This window comes from Mobula birostris, chromosome 3 (assembly GCF_030028105.1).
Source record: "Mobula birostris isolate sMobBir1 chromosome 3, sMobBir1.hap1, whole genome shotgun sequence".
Lineage (NCBI taxonomy): Eukaryota > Metazoa > Chordata > Chondrichthyes > Myliobatiformes > Myliobatidae > Mobula > Mobula birostris.
The window spans coordinates 45630980-45652652 of record NC_092372.1 but is presented as its reverse complement, the minus strand read 5'-3'; the positions used below and the strand labels follow the sequence as shown (position 1 = coordinate 45652652).

Sequence of the window (21673 nt, the reverse complement as noted above, 5' to 3'; positions counted from 1 at the left end):
TTCTTGAGGTATGGGAAAAATAGCAGTGAGTTTGCCCTCAGCAAGTTCTCAACAAGCAGACGTGTGATAATGATTAAGTAATCTGCTTTTAGTGGTTGATTATTGGCTCGGTCACCTGACTGCTTTGCTCTTCATCAAAGTAGTGGCATGGGACCTTTTACATATACATAAGTTATCGCATCGTGTACATGGCTTCTCCAACAGTATAACATTCCTTCAGTGAAGCACTCCTTCAGTGCTTCATTTTAATATTATCCTACCTCTTTGTGCTCAAACTTCTGAAGTGGAACTTGAACCTTGCGTCTCTAAAGTAAGAGTGATTATTATTTATAAAATAACTTTTATTGACCTGAGTTACTTTCAGATTTTACTAAGATGTCTCATAGTATTATTGATTCTCAAATTATTTTTCTATTTGACATCTTTGATACTTTAACATGATCATTATTAAACCACACCTAGAGTATTGCGTTCTGTTCTGGTCGCTGGGATCTGGAAGCTTTAGAGAGAGTGCAGAGGAGACTTGCTAGGATGCTGCCTGGATTACAGAACATGATCTATGAGGAAAGACTGAGCAGCCAAAGCAGAATGAGAGACAACTCGATAGTGGTGTATAAGATTACGAGTGGACAGCCAGCAAGTTTTTTTTAGCCCGGGGCAGCAATGGTCAATACCAGAGGATGTCTGTTTAAGGTGAGTGGAGGAAAGTTTAGGGAGATATCAGAGGTAAATTTTTAATACATAGAGTGCCAGGCGCCTGATGAAGATTGCTATGGCTGGTGGTAGAGGTTGATAGAATAGTGACATTAGATCAGCACATTGGATGTAAGAAAAATGGAGGATTGTGGAAAGATTGGATTGATTGTGGGGAAGGCTTATATGGATCCACACAACATCATGAGCAAAAGAGAACACACTGTGCTGTACTATTCGATGTTCTATTTCTTTCTTTGTGACTTCAAATTTAATACAGTGCCTTGAAAAGGTACTCAACTCCTATAACTATTTTAATAGTTTTACTGTCTTATTTTCTAAATTTAAAATATATTGAAGCAGGATTTTTGAGCTAATCTACAAAGCATTGTGCATCATTTCTGTCAATAATTTACTAAAGATTAAAAACCAAAATTGTGAGGCAAAAAAAGTATTCATCCCCTTTGTGATTACTAGGCTAGCTTTCCTCAGGTGCAATACTGTAGATTACTTTACCATCCAATTTGCTGATGTAGAAAATTGGAGAATCACCTGTTTTCAATGAATTTATAAGAATAAATACCCCCTCTGTCTGTAAGGTCCAACAGTATGGAAATCCTTCATCAGATCAAACCAAATTGAAGACAAGAGTAATTGAGGCAAGTCAGGGAAATGACAATAGAGAAGCACAAATCTGGGGAAGGGTTCAAGATCATCTCAAAGGCAGAGAACATACCTCAGCTCAGTGAGGTGCTTCATGGGAAATGGAGAAAATATAAAACTGCTGCCACAGGCCACCCCTCTAAACTTAGTCACTGGAGAAGAATGGCACTTGTAAGAGAGGCTACTGTGACACCAACAGTCACTCTGAGTGAGCTGCAGAAGTCAGTGGCTACAAATGGAGATGAAGTTCATGTCTCCACAATCTCTAAGGCCTTGCACAAAAAGTGTATTTTTGGAAGAGTGGCAAGGAAGGAACTCTGACAAAAAAAAAAAGCATACTCTTGCCCATAAAGACTTTGCAAAGCCTCACTTAGAAAATACTGTGGAGAGGTGGAAGTAAATCCTGTGGTTGGATGAGACTAAGTTGGAACATTTTAGCCTCAACACTAAGCTGTACATATAGCATTAATCAAATACTGCACAACAGTCAGGTACACCATCCCTGCTGTAAAGTATGGTGTAGATGATATCATGCTGTAGGGATGCTTTTCAGCAGCAGGGACTGAAAATCTGGTCAGGAGTGATTGGAGGATGCATGCTGCTAAATACAGAGAGATCCTGAGTAAAAACCTGTTAGCCTTTGCCAGAAAACTTAAACTGGGGAGGAAGTTTACCTTTCAGTAGGCCAATGACCCAAAGCACACTGCCAGAGCAACCATGGAGAGGCTTCAAATGAAGAAAATTGATGGCAATGGGTGGCCCACTTCAGAGTCCTGACCTTAACCTGACTGAATATCTCTGGCAAGACCTCAAGGCTGCTGTCCAGCACCACTCCCAATTAACCCAGCACAACTTGAGCAATTTTGCTAGGAGGAATAGGCAAATCTTGCTCCATCACATTATGCAAAGCTAATCGAGAGTTATCCACAATAAAAACTTCCAGTAAGCTGGCAGTGCTTGCAAACACAGCAGCCTCTTGGGGGCCAACCAAAGGTGTTTTTTTCTTTGTAAAATTTGATGTTTACGATCCAAAGACAATTCTACTCCAAGAACATCGGGTACTGCAGGGCTACACCATCAGTGAACTGCTCGTTGGTCGGAGTAGCTGGACTGGGGCCGGCGGTAGAGCCAGCTGAGGTGCCGAAGGAACTGGCAGTGGTGTAGGAGGAACTGGCCAAGGTGTTGAAGGAGCCGGTCTGGATTTTGGAGGAACGATTGGGATATTGGAGGAGCCCACCGATGTGTCAGAGGAGCCGATTTGGGTTTGGAGGAGCTGTCCTGGTTGCAGACCATGTTGCTCCCTGCTACTCGGAAACATCGGAGCTGGTGCAATATAACCGTGGGTGATTGTCTCGGACATTTCACTTGTGATTGCATGACTCTGTTGGACAGTGATAATGTAAGTTGCCACAGGCCTGTTACCCTTGTCTGGTGGAGGGAAAGTCAACATATGAGCTGTGTAGCTTCAGATACAGTGAGATCTAGGCCTCAAGCCTTGGGCTTGCCTGCTGCTGCAGACCAGGTGAGAGACGTGGAAGTGCTACAGCGTGGTTGAGTTCAGTTGGGGCCTGGGCTTGCCCATCAGCGCTGCCCTCCTGTGTTTGAGTGGTGTGCTACATATAGTTTTTTATTGTGCTTCTAATGTGCTTCTTTGCTCTCTATTTTGAATGTTATTCAGTATTTTTTAATGTTAGCTTGCTATTTTGAATATTTTGCATCTTGGCCCAAGAGGAATGCTGTCTCATTCAGCTGTATCTACATATGATTTCAATGATAAGTAAACTTGATTTGATTTGATTGGCTGCAATATCTGCGGGAGGTGGTCTAACTGAGTACTGAGCAAAGGGGGATAAATACTTTTGAGAAGTTGCCATTTCAGTTTTTGAACTTTTAGTTTTTCTTTTTTGACAATTTTTCCTGTTTTTGGGCTCTACTGTGGAAAAAAAGGAGCATGTGATTCACAACTAAATATTCTTCATTAAATTGATTAAAATCTCTGGTTGTAATACCCTTGTATATAAACAAAGGGTTTGGAGGCTGAATACTTTTTTAAGGTACTTTATATTCTTAAAATATAATGAAAAATAGAAAAATGTGTAAAAGTTCAATTCATTTTGTTGTGATGGAACCTGGAAATATTTTGGCAGCCAACTCACAAAAACTGCTTTGTTTGCTTCTCACTGAAGGAGTGCCAGATCCTGATCCTCCCTAAAGATCTGTGCCGGGATTTCTAATCAGCCTGGCCCTTTGCTTATACAGTGCACTACTGCTTCTGGTTCAAAGAAAAGAGGCAGACTTTCTTAGTTGTGTGATGCCACATAAGAGTCCTTAACTGATTCTAGTACTACGAAGATAAAACTAGTCATATTTTCTTGAAGTGATGTGAATGGTTTAATGTCACAGTTAAAACAGGAAAAAAAAAGCAGGAAACTAATCTAATTGGAACTGGAATGTGTGAGAGGATGTACTGGCTTGTTCAAATGGTTTTATACACTCAACTGAGCAGCTGTGGAGCAGTTTAAAAAATTCATTCGGAATTATCATGAAGAAAATTTAATGGGCAACGTGAAGCTGACTCAAGTACCTGGCTCAGGATAAAGGCGTCTACTTCTCTTATGGAAAATATTCTGCAGACTAAATAAGTGTGTTCACTTTGGCTTTAATAATACCAGTACATCAAAGGATGGACAAAGAGAGAATTCTTCATTCATTGTATAACGCTTATGACTGACGGACCTGCTACTGTGTTTTCCTTTCCCACAGAAAAAGAACTCAACGCTAACGTGGCCGCTCTGGTTTGAAAAAGAGAAAAGACTATATTCCTGTTGTTATTTTGTTGAGAAAACATTATGAAGGACAACTCATGTGTGAGCTCTGGTCACCCGAACATGGCTTTGTGTGGCATGGTGGACCCTTACACTGTCAAAGCTAATCCTGTAAAAAGTTCAAAAGCTGAACTTCCATTCATCTGTTTGCTCGCAGAGGAGGCCTACCAAAAACTTGCAACAGAGACCCTGGAGGAGCTTGACTGGTGCCTGGACCAGCTGGAGACCCTGCAGACCAGGAATTCTGTCAGTGAAATGGCCTCCAATAAGGTACGTCTTTGATGCTGAGGTCTATTGATCAGTTTATGTATTTGAATAACCTTTGAGGCAGAGAAATATAACATTGTACCTCATGAATAAAGTTTTATGCAGGCACATTATAAAAGTTTGAACCATCAGAATTTAACTGATCCAGGGAAGGAAGATGTTTCCGTGGAATGTATCTTGCAGAATATCACTCAGTCATATTCTACAAACATTAGAAAGAAACAGCCTTATTAAGAATCGATACACACTTTAAGTTCGGACTCAAATAGGTGAACCACTCCCCATACCAAATCTCTGAGATCAAATGTTTTTCTCTTCCATTACATTGGAATCAATTTCAATCATACTGGCATTTCTGCAGCAAAATTTTATATTTCCAAGTAAGAATGTAGGCAAAGAAAATTTTAATTTTAAAAATCTGATTGTAGGCTTTATTTATTATTCAGATAGAAAGAATATATTTTCATTTAATGATTGCAAAAATGATATTCGCAGATTAAGAATTTAAATGGTTTCTGCTTTTTTTGTTTGTTTTCCTGAGACAAGTTTACAGTTGCAATAAGCTTATCTCATAATTGAATCCTAAATGGAAGATGTTTTGTGAAAACCAAACATGAATACAAATATTGTTGATTTGTCAGACACTGTGCAACCTGAATTATAGTGCAAGCTTCCCTCAGTAAGTATGATGAATGAAACTCATTGTGATTTAAAGGGTTTTCCAGTCTGATGTTTTGATGATCACTTTCCTTTGGAAGGCTTACAGGTGATAATTTAAGATGATCAGATTTTGTTGCAAATGGATGCAAAGACTACAATTATTGAGGCAGATACTTGGTCACTTCAGCCACTACTGTGAAATACGGAACGTGTTTGTAATTTTAATCAACACAATACATGGACATTACATGTTACTGTCTTAAACGAAACAGAAAAATGACATTTGTACACAATGTACTTTTTCTTGTGTTTTTGCATGCAATGTTTAGTGAAATTAAATATATATTTACAGTTGTAATTATCACTTGAACTCTGTAAAACAATCATAAGTGGAAGCTTTAAGTATTAGTTTTCACGACATGCATTGGACAGTGTGTACCATCAGGATTAGCAAATTATGTTGTGGATATGCACAGTTAGTTTACACTATAAAGGCATTTGTAGATGCTATATGCATTTAATGTAAGTGACACATGGTACTTCTATATAGTATAATTTGTAATAGTGTTTGTCACTTTTCAAATTATAACTTAACTGGTAACAGAAATCGGCACACTTTAGTAATAATTGTCTTATAGCACTACCTGCATTTCCATTTTTCATCATTTCCTCAGATACATAGATCAATATGCTTTCCTTTCAATAGTATGTAACCTTTGATTTCCAATTCATTCAGTAATAGCAGTTCTTTCATATGCCCGGATTTTGTTTTGATAAATATCACTAAAGAATTAATTTCTCAGACACACACACACACACACACACACACACACACACACACACACACACACACACACACACACACACACACAGCGATTCATCCACTCTGCCATTTGATTTCTAAATGGACATTGAACCCATGAACACTACCTCGCTTTTTAATTTCTGTCTTTTTGCATGACATATCTTAATTTAACTATTTCATATATATATGTATGTGTGTGTATATATGTATATTTTTTACTGTAATTCAGGATTTTTTTATCATGTATAGCATTATATTGCTACCGCAAAATTAGCAAATTTCACAGTATAAGCCAGTAATATTAAACCTAATTCTAATTCTGATTGTGTGGGAGAATTTGTATAAAAATGTACTAATGCGTTGAAGTATGAATGACCCTTTTTTCCCATCGCTATGAAACAGGTTTTAAAGGATGTGATGCTGAGACTTTATAAGGCATTGGTAAGACCATATTTGGAGTATTGTTCGCAGTCTAAGGAAGGATGTGCTGGCATTGGAGAAGTTCCAGAGCAGGTCCATGAGAATGATCCAAGGAATTAACAGGTTAACACATGAGGAGTGTTTTATGGCTCTGAGCCTGTAATCGTTGGATTGTAAAAGCGTGGGGGGGGGGGGGTTCCTCATTGAAACATACCAAATACTGAAAGGCCTAAGTAGAGTGTGTGAGGAGAAGATATTTCCATTAATGGGAGAGTCTAGGACAAGAGGGCCCAACCTCGGAATAGAAGGAGATCTCTTTAGAACAGAGATGAGGAGGAATTTCCTTAGTCAAGGAGTGGTGAATCTGTGGAATTCATTGCCACAGAAGGTTGTGGAAGCCAAGTCATTGGGTATATTTAAAACAGAGGTTGGTAAATTTGTGTTTAGTATGGGTAGTAAAAGTTATAGGAAGAAGTCAGGAGATTGGTGTGGAGAGGGGAAATAAGTTGGTCATGATTGAATAGCCAAATTCTGCTTCAATACCCTATGGTCATATGATCTAGGTTTTCTTTATGACGCCATGGATAATTCCTTAACTCAATTGTCATTATGGTTCCGCAGATGTTTCCAGAAAGGACAAATAAGGCCAGGATTGAAACTTTAAACATAAGGTTGAGGTAAACATAGAATCAAGACCATCGAGAAGGTCATTTTCTAGTAAATGAAAAATCTTCTGTACTGGTACTTTTTACAATATCAGACATTTACCTTTTTCATTACTTGCTGCATCTCCAGACTAACTGTGTGCTTCCTCTATAACGAAACCTGGATCTTTCTCACTGTTAACTTCCAATAGTCTCATATTAACTAATATTCTGCTTTTCTATTCATCTTACCAAAATGATAATCACCTATTTCCCAATACAATACTTAATCTGCATATTTATCCCTTTTCATACTCACTACTTCCTCAACCAAGTCACCTCAATGAAGTCATTAATATGAATTGTAAACACCTAAACTCCAGTATTTTTGCCAGAGGAACCTATCAGTCACAACTTACCAACCTGAAAAATAGCCTATTTTCTTTCTCTTTCTACAAGTGTACCACGTTGCTCTCCTTATTTAAGGAGACATATACTTACTCGGAGGAGAGGCGGTGAAATTTTATTAGGTCCACCTCTGGATACGGAGGCCATTCTTCCAGGAACGAATAAGCAGAATGTGCATGTATTCTTTGGAGCTTAGAAATATAAGAGGTAATCACTGCGAATAAAAAAAAAAGTTCAAAAAAGGCTCGGTAGAGATGGTGAAGATAGTGAAGCCCCAGGGGATTAGAATTAGGAGGCATAGTCTCAGGAAAAAGCTTGACCTATGTACAGTACAGTGAGGTAAGAAATTTCTTTTTTCTTCAAAAGTTGTTATCTTACTAATTTTCTACCACAGAGAGCTGTTTATGAATCATTAAATAAATTAAAGAAGAGCTGAGTTGTTTTTGGACCATGGGAGATTCAAGAATTATGGTGATTGAGCAGAAAAGTAGGCTGAAACCGATGATTATATTGGTCATGAATGGTAGAACCAGCTCGGTGGGATGTGCGGCCTTTCCTGCCTTGTACTCTTTTATGTGTTGTGCTGTGGCACATTCCTGTCCGTGCAAATTTATTTGCATTTTAGAACATTGCTCCCAGGATTTCATTTTGAAGAAATGCAAAGCATGATAATGCAAGGACAGTTTTTGTTTAAACATGATCAATGAGAACTGGATGTAGATAAAGTTTGCTCTTGCTGTAGCATAACATGGCAGAGTGCCCAACCGTATATCAGAGATTAATTCTGCTCTTGTGCTAATAAGGAACAAACAATAAAGTGTAAAAGTTATTTTGTACAAAAGTTCCTTTACAAAATATCCTTTTGACTTTTTCTGGTTACCTGTCCTGATAACCACCTTTGTTCAAGGTATTATATAATTTGGTTATGCTTGTTTGGGATATTTTACTACCTAAATATTGCTGATGTTATTTATTTCCATAAAGAATTAGCGTTCATACAATACAAAGATTGCTTTCTGCTGATCAACTTACTGTTTGCACAAACTGGCCAGTAGAAAGAAAAAAAATGTTTTGCATTTCGAAAGTGTCGGTCGTTTCATAGGTATGAAAATCCTACTGTAGCCTTTTAAACAAGAAAAAAAGTGTCATGATTCTTTAATTTCAAAATGAAGATATTTTGATTGTTCATTCAGTGAAAAAAAGCTGGCAAATTGTTCATGACCAAAAGAATAATGAGTTAAATTTCTAGATGATATCCTCGGAGTTGGATTAGCAACAATCTATCAGCACCTATTTTTTGTGCAAAGAACATATAAACTACAGTTTTGGGCCCATATTGTAGCGTTCACATGCATTTCCTGTTCATGCATTGTCCATTGGAGAGTTGGACTGGCACCTCACTGTGTCATAGAGTAATACAGGATGGAACCAGTCTCTTTGCCCAACTGGTCCATGCCAACCACAGCATCCTCCCTGATAATCCCAGTTGCCCACATTCGGCCCGTAACCCTACAAACCCTTCTCCGTGTACCCATCTAAACATCTCTTAAATGCTGCAATTGCATCTGCCTTAACCACTTCCTCTGGCAGATCATTCCAGGTGCTTACTAACCTCTGTGTTTATTAAAAAAAAAAAAAAAAATTACCTCTCGGATCTCTTTTAAATCTTGCCCCTCTTATCTTGTACTTGTGTCCTCTAGTTTTGGACTCCCCAACACTGGGGTAAAGACCATGAACATCCACTATATCCATACCTGTCATGATTTTATAGATTATGTAGTCACCTCTCCTTCAGGGAATAAAATTCTAGCATGGACAGTCAGGTATAACTCAAGCCCTCCAGCCCAGTTACCATGTTCATAAATCTCTTCTGTATCCTCACCAGTTTTTAATGGTTTTCCTATAAGAGAGTGACCAATACGGTACACAATCCTCCAAATGCCATCACAATTGTGCACTGAAAGTGGGAAGGGGGCAGGGAGAGGGGAATCATGATTGTGAAAAGGGGAAGGGAGAGGGGAGGCAGCAGGAAGCACCAGAGAGACATTCTGTAGTGATCAACAAACCAATTGTTTGGAATCAAATGACCTTGTCCGGTGTCTCAGGCCTGTGTGTGTCTGCACCCACGCCACATCCCGCCCCTGGTACTCTTTCTCTGCCACCTGTCCCACACTCCTCCCACGGTGCTGCATCCTCGCTATTCCCAACATCCTTTGCTCCCACCTGATTTACAGACTCACTCGCTGCTCCATGTTAACAAATACAGTACTGTGCAAAAGTCTTAGGCACTCTAGCTATAGACATGTGCCCATTTGCACAATGCTGTACACGTAGTGACACCATCCATATTAATTAATTAACAGCAGAAATAAAATTACAAGGTTGCAGTTGGCAGATGGCCCAACAAGAATCCCATCATGTGGAAAGTGCTGAAACCTGGACTGCTCACTGCAGTGAATCCCTGATGTGCCACTAGTTGCCGGAGGTGATTTGCCCACTTCCTCGTGAGGGAGGGGAAAGGGGGTTTCTCCATGTTTTTCTTACGCTCTCTCTCACCATATTCTGGCCTCCAAGCTTTTCACACTGTCCTCCTTTAGTTTCACACGTCATCTTACCTTCCTTTGCTTTCCCCCATTTTGTGGACTCAGACCGGTGCTGCAGGGGGGACCATTTTAAGAGACAGTAGTTCTGCCTGTATAGCAATTAGCCATGAGTGTGAAACAAACAGGTTGGGTCTTAACACCTGTTAAAGGGGAATTAATCATGATAACATTTTCTTAAAGTATAGATGTTCCAATATTGGTTATTTTTTGGTAACTTCCCACTTAATGTACTAAAACAAGTAAAATCCAGTTTCTTGGCTAATATTTTAGTCATAGAGTCATACAACACAGAATGAGTCCTGATTGGCCCATGTCAACCATGATTCCCATCTAAGATGGTCCCATTTGCCAATGTTCAGCTCATATCCCTTGAACCATTACCTATCCATGAACCTATCCAAGTGCCTTCTAAATGTTACTAATGTACCTGACTCAACAACTTCCTTTAGCAGTTCATTCCATGTATTATCTACTCTATGGGTGAAAAAGCCACCCCTCGCATTCCTGTTAAACCTCTCCCTTCTCACCCTAAACCTACATCTCTAGCTTTAGATTCCGCAACCCCAGGAAAAGGACAGTGCATTTATCCTATCCATGCCCCTCATAATTTTATACACCTCCATAAGATTGCCTCCTATTCTCCTGTACACCAATGAGAAAAGTCCCAACCTACTAAACCTCTTTCTGTTATTCAGTCCTTCAAGTTCTGCCAACATCCTTGTAAATCTTTACTGTACTTGTTCCAATTCAATAATACAGCATCTTACCAATAGTAAGGTTGCCAAAAAATGAACACAGTATTCCAAATGTGGCCCCACCAACATCTTGTGCAGCTGTATCATGACATCCCAACTTCTAAACTCAGCGCCCTAGCTAATGAAAGGCCATTGTGCCCAAAGCCACCTTCACAATCTTGTCCACTTTCAGGCAACCATGTTCTTGTACTCCTCGATACCTCCCTTCAACAACGGTCCTACAATTCACTGTGACAATCCTGCTCTCATTCGTCTTCCCAAAATGCAACACCACACACTTATCAGAATTAAACTCCATTTGCATCCCTCAGCATACTTAGTCAGCTGATCGAGATTTCTCTGTGAATCCTGATAACCACATTCACTGTCAATGGCAACGCCTATTTGAATGTCCTTTGCAATCTTACTGACCTTCTACATTCTCATCCAAATCATTCATGTATATGACAGATAGAAATGGGCCTGATACTGAACCCTGGGGAACACTACTAATTACATGCTTCCAGTCTGAGAAGCAACCTTCTACAATTGTCCTCTGCTTCCTACCATCAATGAATTAATTCTGCATCCATTTAGCTAGCTGTTTATTGATCCTATGTGATGCATCTCTCAGCAGCAGGCCACCTTGTAGAACCTTACCAAAGGCCTTACTGAAGTTCATATATACCACATCTACCACACAGCCCTCATCAACATTCTTGATTACTTCTTCAGAAACCTCAATTAAATTTGCAAGACATGCTCTCCCATGCACAAAGCTGTGATTTCTATCCTGAATCAGCCTGTCTTTGTTTATCTCTTTCTTCAAAATCCTCTGTAGTAATTTGCCTACCACACAGAGGTTAGGCCTGTTGGTGTATAGTGTCTAGGCCTTACTTTGCAGCCCTTCTTAAATAAAAGGCATAGGTAGTGTGTTGGTTAGGAATAAGTATGTTAAATGCGCCGGGGACACTCAGCAGGGCAGGCAGCATCAATGGAGAGAGAAACAGAATTAAAGTTCTAGTTAAAAATTCCAACACCTGCAGCTTTTTTGTTCTTCATTTTTGGCTGGATCTTTGGAGAATTTCCTACTAATGCAAACACTACTTTTTAGACTGGACTTAAATAGCAGATACATCTTGTTTCAGCATTCCCTCCATATAAAAGATGTGATTTAAATTAGTGCAACAGCATGTCAACTTGTGTTATGTGCCAAAACTTGGAGAAAAGCTTAACCCCTGACCAGACAGCAAGGCACCCACTTCTGATTGCAGTCAACTCAAAAGTAAATAAAAGCTTGCTATGTGCTCCAATAATTTGATGGAAGGATACATCAAATTTTGTCTTTTGGGCGAGGTTGTCTTAGACTGTCATTCAAATCTTAATCACCAGGAAAAATTGGGTGGATTGCTAAACAAAAGATTGACAATGAGAATATTAAAGGAATTATGAGTAAGAAAGTGATTATGGGAACTGCAAGTTTTAATAGACAATTTCAGTTGATGTTCCACAGAGACTTTGTGGCAACTTCTGCATTTTGGAACGCTGATCATGGGTATTTAGATGAAAAAGAAACGAGAAATGCAGCTTTGGCGAAAAGTGCCAGTAAACGTACTAAAATTGAAATGCAAAACTTTAACAACAGGAATTCTGCAGATGCTGGAAATTCAAGCAACACACACAAAAGTTGCTGGTCTTTGTTTGCTGCCGTATAAACATTAAATAAATTGTTTACTATGTAAATTTTGAGTAACTTATAGACTTGACTGAAAATGAAATATCTTCACTTTAGCATAGTTTTTATCGTCCCATCTTTTGAGAAAAATATGAGAAGATTAAAAAAATCTCAAGTGAGTCTTTCAACAGCACCTTAGTTCCACCAACCTGATGAGATAATGATGGACCTGCTGAGTATTTGTTTTATTTACTTTTGATATGGTGGTGAGTTTTTATGTGATGCTCTCCTCAATATATTGAAATGAAATCTCTGAAAGATAACTAGACCCTAGAACATTATAGCACAGTATAGTCCCTTCAGCCTACAATGTTGTGTCGACCTACATAAACCTACTCCACAATCGATCTAATCCTTCCCTCCTACACAGCACTTTATGCTTCATTTTTCTTACATCCATGAGTCTATCTAAGAGTCTCTTAAATATCTTAAAAAGTTGTGCATTTTTTTTTCCAAAGCAAAGTTAAAGTTCTAGCAAGTAATGCCCATTGTATGCAGCAAATGTCAACACTTTAGGAGTTTTTTCTCTGAAAACTACTTAAGTTGCAATTCCTTTATGGCGTATTCTCAAAAAATTCTCATCATATTAAATAAAATTACCTCAAAGCATGCATAAACTTTCATTACAGATGGCTTTATTTCAAGATGTTAGATCCTGTTTGTGCAACCTGGTGCATGGTAGGACAACTTTATTTGAGAAGTCAAAACGACAGAAAGAATAATGTAGTGTCCTGGAGCATACAAAGCAAAGGTGATTCAGAAGATAATGTGTGTTATCTGCAAGCTTTCAGTAGTCAGTCATTCCTCACCCCTTTTGTGATTTTATTTTGCATCAAATATAACCAAAGTACAATTCATGAATTCTGCTGGTTCAAAGTTAGAATATTGGCCACCAATAATGTTTTCTTCTGGATATTTAGTGGATATAACCTTCTATCCATGAAGACATGGAAAACATCCACAAATTTAATTCAGCTAGCTATATCGAGGGATATATTTCTCTGAAACTGATGATTATTCCACTTTAATAGACAAACAAAGCAGCTCTGAGGATTCTCAAATTGTTGCCAAGGTACCTGGTAAATAATCTGTTTGAACTTTTTGGTGCAATTTCAATATGGCCTTTCTAAAACATTGCTGGAGAAATAATCAAAACTAAACTGTGCTGTATTCTTAGTAGAGAACTATTATCTGAGCTCACTTGGAAAAAAAACACACATTTAAAAATGCATTGGATTTCCAGTAAGAAATATCTTTTTTAATTTCCTCTTCTTAATCCCACTCAAAAGATTTCCAAAGCAGAATAAACAGAAGTCAAATACATAGCCTTGATCTGAGATTGCAAATGATTGCTGTAATTTGACATATTGAAATGCAGCGTATTCACTGTATCAGATCAGATACGCCCTCATTCTAAATTTCATCAGTTAATATCAAAGCATGCAGATGTTATGTCATGTCTTTTTTAACTAATTCACTGTTGGGGAAAGTATAATTAATATAAGACAGCATCAAAGCACCATAAGTATTTTGAAACTTTGCAAATCAGAACATTTTCAGCCTTTTTGTGTTTCAAGTTCATTTACGTAAAAGATATTACCATTATCTGGAGCCCATTAACCAGCTGCAATGCATAAAAGTTTCAGCCTCCACCTAACGCTGTGAATGGTCAGTCAGTTTTCACTGCTGTAGCAACGGTGTGAGAATCTGCAGTATATGCTTTAATTAAGCTTCTGGTCCTGGGCACATCAGTTGCACCAATGTAAATTAAATGGACTAGAAAGTAAACACCTCTTACATTAGCCAGAGATTGAATGTGTAGGGTCTTTACTAGCAGACTATAAATCAATCTATCATGATAAGTAGTCAGGATATTTTATTTAAATTAGTACACATTTCAGCAAATAACTATGCTCCACTATGTACTATGGAGCATAGTGTCCTGTCATTTTTACCTCTCAAATACAGCTGTCCTACCATGCACCAGGTTATACAAAACGGAATCTAACATCTTGAAACAAAGCGATTTGTGATGAAAGCTTCCCCCCAGATGCGAGGGGAAAGTAATAACAGCATTCAAAAATAAATTTGTTATACAACTCTGAGATTCTTTTTCTTGCGGGCAAACTCATTAAATCCATAGAATAAAAATCAAAACAGAATCAGTGAAAGACTGCACCAACTTGGGCATTCAGCCATTGTGCAAAAGACAACGAACGAGCAAATACAAAAAGAAAGAATAATAATGAACAAACAAGTAATAAATATTGAGAACATGAGACAGAGCCCTTCAAAATTTGTGGGGACATTACAGTGATGTGGTAAGTGAAGTCTGGTGAAGTTATCCCCTTTGGTTCAAGAGCCTGATGGCTGAGGGGTAATAACTGTTCCTGAACCTGGTGGTGTGAGCCCTGCGGCTCCTGTACCACCTTACTGATGGAAGCAGTGAGAAGAGAGCATGTTCTGGTGGACATCCCTGATGATGGATGCTGCTTTCCTGCAACAGCATTTCATGTAGATGTGCTCAATGATTGGGAGGGCTTTACCTACGATAGACTGGGCCATATCCACTACTTTTTGTAGGGTTTTCCATTCAAGGGCATTAGTGTTTCCGCACCAGGCTGTGATGCAACCAGTCAATATACTCTGCACTACACATCTATACAAATTAATCAAAATTTTAGATACCATGCTGAATCTTCACAAAACTCCTAAGAAAGTAGAGGCACTGCTATGCTTTCACAGCAAATGCACTTACGTGCTGAGCTCAGGACAGGACAGGACTTCTGAAATAATAACACCAAGGAATTTAAAGTTGCTGACCCTCTCCACCTCTGATCCTTCAATGAGGACTGGCTCAACGACCTCTGATTTCCTTCTCCTGAAGTCAATAATCAGCTCCTTTGTCTTGCTGACATTGGATTAAGTGGTTATTGTTATCTCACCACTCAGCCAGATTTTCAATCTCCCTCCTATATGCTAATGTACAGAGGGATCTTGAGGTCAAATCCATATCTCCTTGAAAGTGGCAATTCAGTAGATGGGGGTAAAGGCATATACCATGTTTACCTTCATCAATAGGAGCACAGAATGCGAGAGTAAGAAAGTCAGGATACAGTGGTATATAACTTTGTCAAAGCCACACTTGGAAGTATTACATGCAACCCTAGTTGTCTCATTGCTGGGGGATGTGGATGCTTTGGAGAGGGTGCAGAACAGGTTTACCAGCATGCAGGAGATAAGATCATGGTATTGTAATGATTTTAAATAAGCACATGAATGTGCAGATAATGGGCAGTTATGGATCGTGTGCAGGCAAAAGAAATTAATTTAACTTGACATCATGTTCATCACAGAAATCATGAGCTGAAATGAGAAATCATGTTCCTATGCAGTACTCTTTTATGTTCTCATTAGGCTTGTAAAAAGATCCTAGTGCACAAATTTCTGAATATTAAACAAGTGGAAGTTACTTCACGAATACTGATCCCCAGATTTTGGCGAGAATGATATTACAGACAGTAAGTGATTCAGTCAGCACATCCAAATGTGAAATTTGACTTATAAAAGAGGATGAGAGTGGGTGAATCTGAGGATGTCTTGCGGAAGTGTGTCTGTCATGGATTAGGTAAAAGAAAGCATTTAAATTGTGCATTATGAACTGCCTGCCTGTATTACCCTGTCATTCCATGAGTCATCAGGAATCATCCTCATCAACTACACCAGCTGCTGTGCAGGCAGCTTTCCCGGTTCCTTCAGAATGATGTGACTCACCAGGCATAGCAGTGTCACATTGATATCAATTCAGGATCCAGTGCTTCACTGTGAATCTCTGTGCAGACTTTTAATTGCTTCTGCTATGGTGCTTCTAGCAGAGTCCTGAGATCTGCTTTATCGTTTATCTTACTTTCATACCAAATAGATTTGTTTTTTGGTATTTCTGAGGCTGAAGAGGTTGGCCCTTTGGGAGGGAAGTTATTGGAGAAGTATCTTGCATAGGCGCAGGATATGTGAAGAAGTATAATATTTTATTCACTAAACATTTTCCTGGTTGAACTGAACTTTGAGTGGGTCAACGGTATGCATTTAGAGTCTCATGTTAACACAATTTCATTTCTAGAAAAAGGTACTGCTAGAAACCAGTAATGATTGTTAACAGAACATAAATTAATGTCTTCTATGAATACTAATTTCCATGGTGGCAGGACTATATGATAATTTAAACCTAATTACTTTTGTATACATAAAATACACTGAGATGTACACATACGTATCCTTAATGTGCTTGGTGATTGCTGGTAAGTATTACATCCCTGCTTCCCACCACCTGCAACATGCAAACCCAATTGATAGGAAAATAATAGCATTTTGAATTGCTTTAAGCTTTCTGGCAAAGGTACTTAAAGCACCAGTGATGGAGAAATGCCGCACGAAAGCCAGGTATTTCTTCCATATAGAAGAGAAAATCGTTACGAAGGGCACTTCAGGCCGCTCTGGGATGCTTCCATAAATCCAATGTCTGATCTTATGGGCTAAGAGGTGAGGGTCAGGGGGCTGGTTGCTGTTAGTTTGGGTGGTGCAACTACCTTAACATTTTTACCTTCTATATTTGCACAATATGTATCTAAAATGATCAGTAGGTTAACCCCATCTCCTTGGGAGGTTGTATGTTCATTTGTCTCCCAAGTTAATAGGTTCTCCCTTCCTGTAAAACTGCAATGAATGATAAGTTATTTTAAAAGATAAATAAAATGCAATATCATTGCCATATCAGAGGGAGTTTCCTCCTGAAATCACTGTCTGAACCAATACTTCTGTATTGAATATATAAATAATAATGTTACAAGATCAGACGGCTAAACTATTACCTAATGGTTCTAATGGTTTTGTAAATCAAACATAATGTCATGCAGCCCAAAGGGATCATTAGATTCCTATCTAAAGTTTCCAGTTCTCAGTTTATTGAAAGTCATTGCATGACGGGATAATTTTGTTAAATAATGGTTAATAGAAAGAAAATTATGTACTGTTCTGTTGAAAATTATAAACTCAGTGACTGAAGCTCAGAAATTTAATCACACAATTTCTTTCTAGGGGAAAAAGATGATTCTGCAATTTCGTTAAACTTCGTTCATAGTGCAAACAGCAGTTATCTGTAAAAGATGGGTAACTGCAGAAAGGTTTGGTTTTATAATTCTGTCTATTAAACTATAATAATCATATGATTTGTCAACAATTACTTTGAAGTAAAAGTCCTTTGTACCTTAATTCAGATGAATCCTGGGAGCTCTTTTCATCTCCAGAGGGCAGTAAACACTCTGGGTGTTATGGATTGTGTCCACAGAAGAACATGCAGTTGTGCTGTTGCTTACTTACATTTTACAGAAGGCATTGATTTTTCATGTTCTCAGTGCATATCAGTTGTAGTCCAATTTCAGAGTATTGTTCATACTTTACAAAGGAAAGTATTGACTATATAATGCAGTTATGATTACATAATGCATACTAATCCTTAAGGTAACATATGATTTGCTAAATGGATGACATGTCTGGAAACTTGTCCTTGACTCTAAACACAACAAAACACTTGGGCAGTGTGACTACCCTCATCCTCACCCCCAACCCCCATCCGCTATTTGTCACACCTCTCTTTTCTTTGTGCAAGAATTACTCTGAGAGTTTTGTAAAGTTGCCATTAATATTAACACTGAAGTCTATGTTTATAAGACCTGAATGTATAGGGGCAGAATTAGGCTATTCGGCCCATTAAATCTACTCTGCTATTCCATCATGGTTGATTTATTATCCCTCTCAACCCCATTCTCTTGCCTTCTCCCCATAATCTTTGATGTCCTGATGTTCTGATCATGAACCTATCAACCTTTGCTTTAAATATACCCATGTTATATGTGTTATATGCCTCCACACATATAACATATTATAATTTCCCCACTGCTAATGGTCCTCAGTGGAAGTGCATTATTGTTATCTAACTTCCAATGGACATGAGTTCTTCTAATGGTTGTAATTGCAGAGATTTCCCAGTGTCTCTAAAGATCATAGATGATTTCATACCACTTTAAAGGGGCAATGTCAGTTGTTGTCTATATTTCAGAATGAGAGACAGCCACACTCTACACAGAGAAACATCTCACCAGTTTACATACAATGTACATGGCCCATTCTCTCCTGTTGATATTTATCATATGCAAAGTAGAGCAGATACCTATTGGTATTCCCATTGAACAAAACAATGTATTCTGTCTAGGCCAAGGATTCTATGGAGCCAGTAATGACATTGCACATTTTTGTGGAAATATTGAGAGCACACTTAATCTCTGTCCATTTCATTATGTCTTGCTGTGACAGAGCGCAGAATAGCGCCTATTTCAGGAATATTGTGGATATGCAAAAGAGGTGGCCTGCCCAGTGTAGCTGAAGAGCCTTGGTGCTGGGGGATGTTAGCCTGACAATGGATGCTGATGTTGATTCACTTATCCTGCCAAATGCTTCACTTATCCTTCACTTGGCATCATGGGTTTTGTGCTGGGATTAAGGCCTAGATCTTCAGGATTTTCCACTGATGGTCAAAGACTCTATTAGCACTTTGAACTACACCGCTGTTGAATCAGTTGTGACCCATCTGATAGGATTGAGGCTCTCATGCTATCATGAAGCAAGTATATAATGGAGACCAATTTCTGATGGGAGCCAAATTTCAACCAGGTGTTCTGTGGTCCTTGAGAATTGACAGATTGAAAGCTTTTGCTATGGTACTGTATATGCACAGGGTTTTGTGGATTAATTGAGGTGTGAGGTCATGTTCAAACCACACTAATTAACACACTATTAACTTACACTTCCAAGACTATTGGAGACTCCTTGTGGAAAACATAAGCTCGGCATTTCTATTCCCAACTTCTTGAACTCAACATTGCTTTGACCTTGGAAATGGCCAGTATCATAAGCCATTTCTTTTTACTCTGGTGTCTCAATCAAAATAAATAAATTGACTGTGTAAATCCTGACTTATTTTCATTGCTGTCAGAAATAATTGTTAGTTATATTAATGTTTTTTTCTGAACCGTACTGTTAAGCCAGTTACACAAGTGATTTCATATTTATTCTTTAGAAATTCAGGAATTCACATCGCCTCATTGCAATGCACTCAGTGGCCACATAATTATGTGCCTTCTGTACCTAATAAAGAGATCACTGAAAGTATTTCTGTTCATTGATGATCTTCTGCTGCTGTAGCCCATCCACTTTAAGGTTCAAATGTTGTATGTTCAGTGATGCTCTTCTGCACACCACTGTTGTAACGCGTAGTTATTTGAGTTACTCTCACCTTCCTGTCAGCTTGAACCAGTCTGACCTTTCTCAGTAATACGGCATTTTCACCCACAGAACTGCCGCTCACTAGTTTTTTTTTTGTTCTTGCACCATTCTCTGTATTCAAGAAACTGTTATGTGTGAAAATCCCAGGAGATCAGCAGTTTCTGAGATACTCAAGCCACCCCATCTGGCACCAACAATTATTCCACATTCAAAGTCACTTAGATCACAATTCTTCCTCATTCTGATGTTCATTCTGAACAGCAACTGAACCTCTTGACCATGCCTGCATGCTCTTATGCACTGATTTGCCACATGATTGGTTAATTAGATGTTTGTATTAACGAGTAGGTGTATCTAATAAAGTAACCACTGAGTGTATGTTCTTACGTAACAAATTTATAATATCTCAGCAGTTTATATTTCGAACTAAAATGAAAATTCATTGTAATTTATATTAAAATTTGCCTGTATTTCTAATTTCCCTTAGTATATTTGCTTATGAGGGCCTTGCATGTTACCAAAATTATAATCAAGTGCTGGAAATCTGAAATGAAAGTTGTTTTTGATGAAAGCAATCAGCACCTATAAAGTAAAAGCACAGGTTCATCCAATTTCTAACAGCTGCAGTTTACAGATGCTATTGGACATGCTGCTTGCTTCTGTTGGTGAAAGCCCTCTTTGGTATTTATTTACTGAAGCATCCATTGGTATTTTTGCAATGTCTTTGCTGAGGGTGACTTGTGACAGGAGTTGAGTAGGACTTCTGCCAATGCACATACATCATTAGTACCTTAAGGGATCATAGTTCTAAAGTTGGGCAAATCTTCCAGTGACGCTCCATTTTTAAAAAATTTATACTGATTGAAAGTGTTAAGGGTTTAATTTGTATCGATCAACTGCTGTTCTGATTCTGTGTAAGATCGTACTGACTAGTTTATAAATTCTTACGTCACCCTGACAATTTCAGCTCAGCCTTTTACCTGGATTGGATAACATCCAGTGATGGTCATTTGGCAGATACTGATACTCCCGAGCAGTCACGCAGTGGACATTCTAAACATGATTTTAAAATGTCATGTCATTCCAGGCCAATCAGGAATGCCAACTACAAAGTGTTTGCATGTTTTCAGTAACTGGAGAGTTGCCTACTACATTACAGTGCCACACAAAACATACTCTGTTGCTAGGCAACCCCAGTTCATATGTTCAACCCATTCAGGAAATTCCATTTTTAACCTTTTAGATCCTTGTCATTAGAATTTTAGAAGTTTCTGGAATTTTCACTGCACTACATTTCACTATCCCATATTTGGCTGAGTTTCAAGAATTAATTATGTATTGCAATTTCTTGTATTAATTCCTGTATAGATTAAGAATTTAGTATTAACCAGTTTGTTTTAACAAGATAAGCTGTACAAAATGAATGTCTGATAGTAATTCCAAAATAGAATATTCATCAAAAGGTAAAGATAGCTTTCTAATTTGAATACATTACCACAGAGAATGCTTTATAATAATCTCTTTGCATTTTCTGGAATATTTTTTAAAGCTACCGTGTTTTTTTGTATAGGAAGTGGTGTCAAAAGCATGACATCTTCAATATAAAAGACTGAATGGTAACTGTCATAAAATTAGATGACGTTAGCAGGGGTGGATGTAATTTTACTTGTACAGTTGTTTCACCATCATGGCCAACTTAAGACGCTTGTGTTGATTGCATCAGTCACTTTCTTACGGTATTTTACATCTGGATGTCCGAAAAACACAGCAGACAATTTTTTACAAAATCTATGCTTTGGGAATGCTAACTTTCATTGCTGTTATTATAAGAAAGAAATGATGCTCAAAGAAAGAAATGCAGCTAAAATATCAAATCAA

The 21673-nt window shown here is 38.2% G+C and overlaps 1 protein-coding gene across 6 annotated transcripts in view; it reads left to right on the top strand.

The window, feature by feature from the left end:
• The window catches only part of pde4d (phosphodiesterase 4D, cAMP-specific), a 1076746-nt gene that overhangs the window by 1020140 nt on the left and 34933 nt on the right, over positions 1-21673 (top strand). For 5 of the 6 annotated variants that reach the window (XM_072252564.1, XM_072252563.1, XM_072252567.1 and 2 more), the window contains one exon: positions 4339-4451. In XM_072252564.1, coding sequence (XP_072108665.1) covers positions 4339-4451 — 113 coding nt within the window. Of the gene's footprint in view, positions 1-3613; positions 3999-4119; positions 4452-21673 lie in introns of those variants that run through there. The other variant, XM_072252568.1, reaches the window with a different exon arrangement.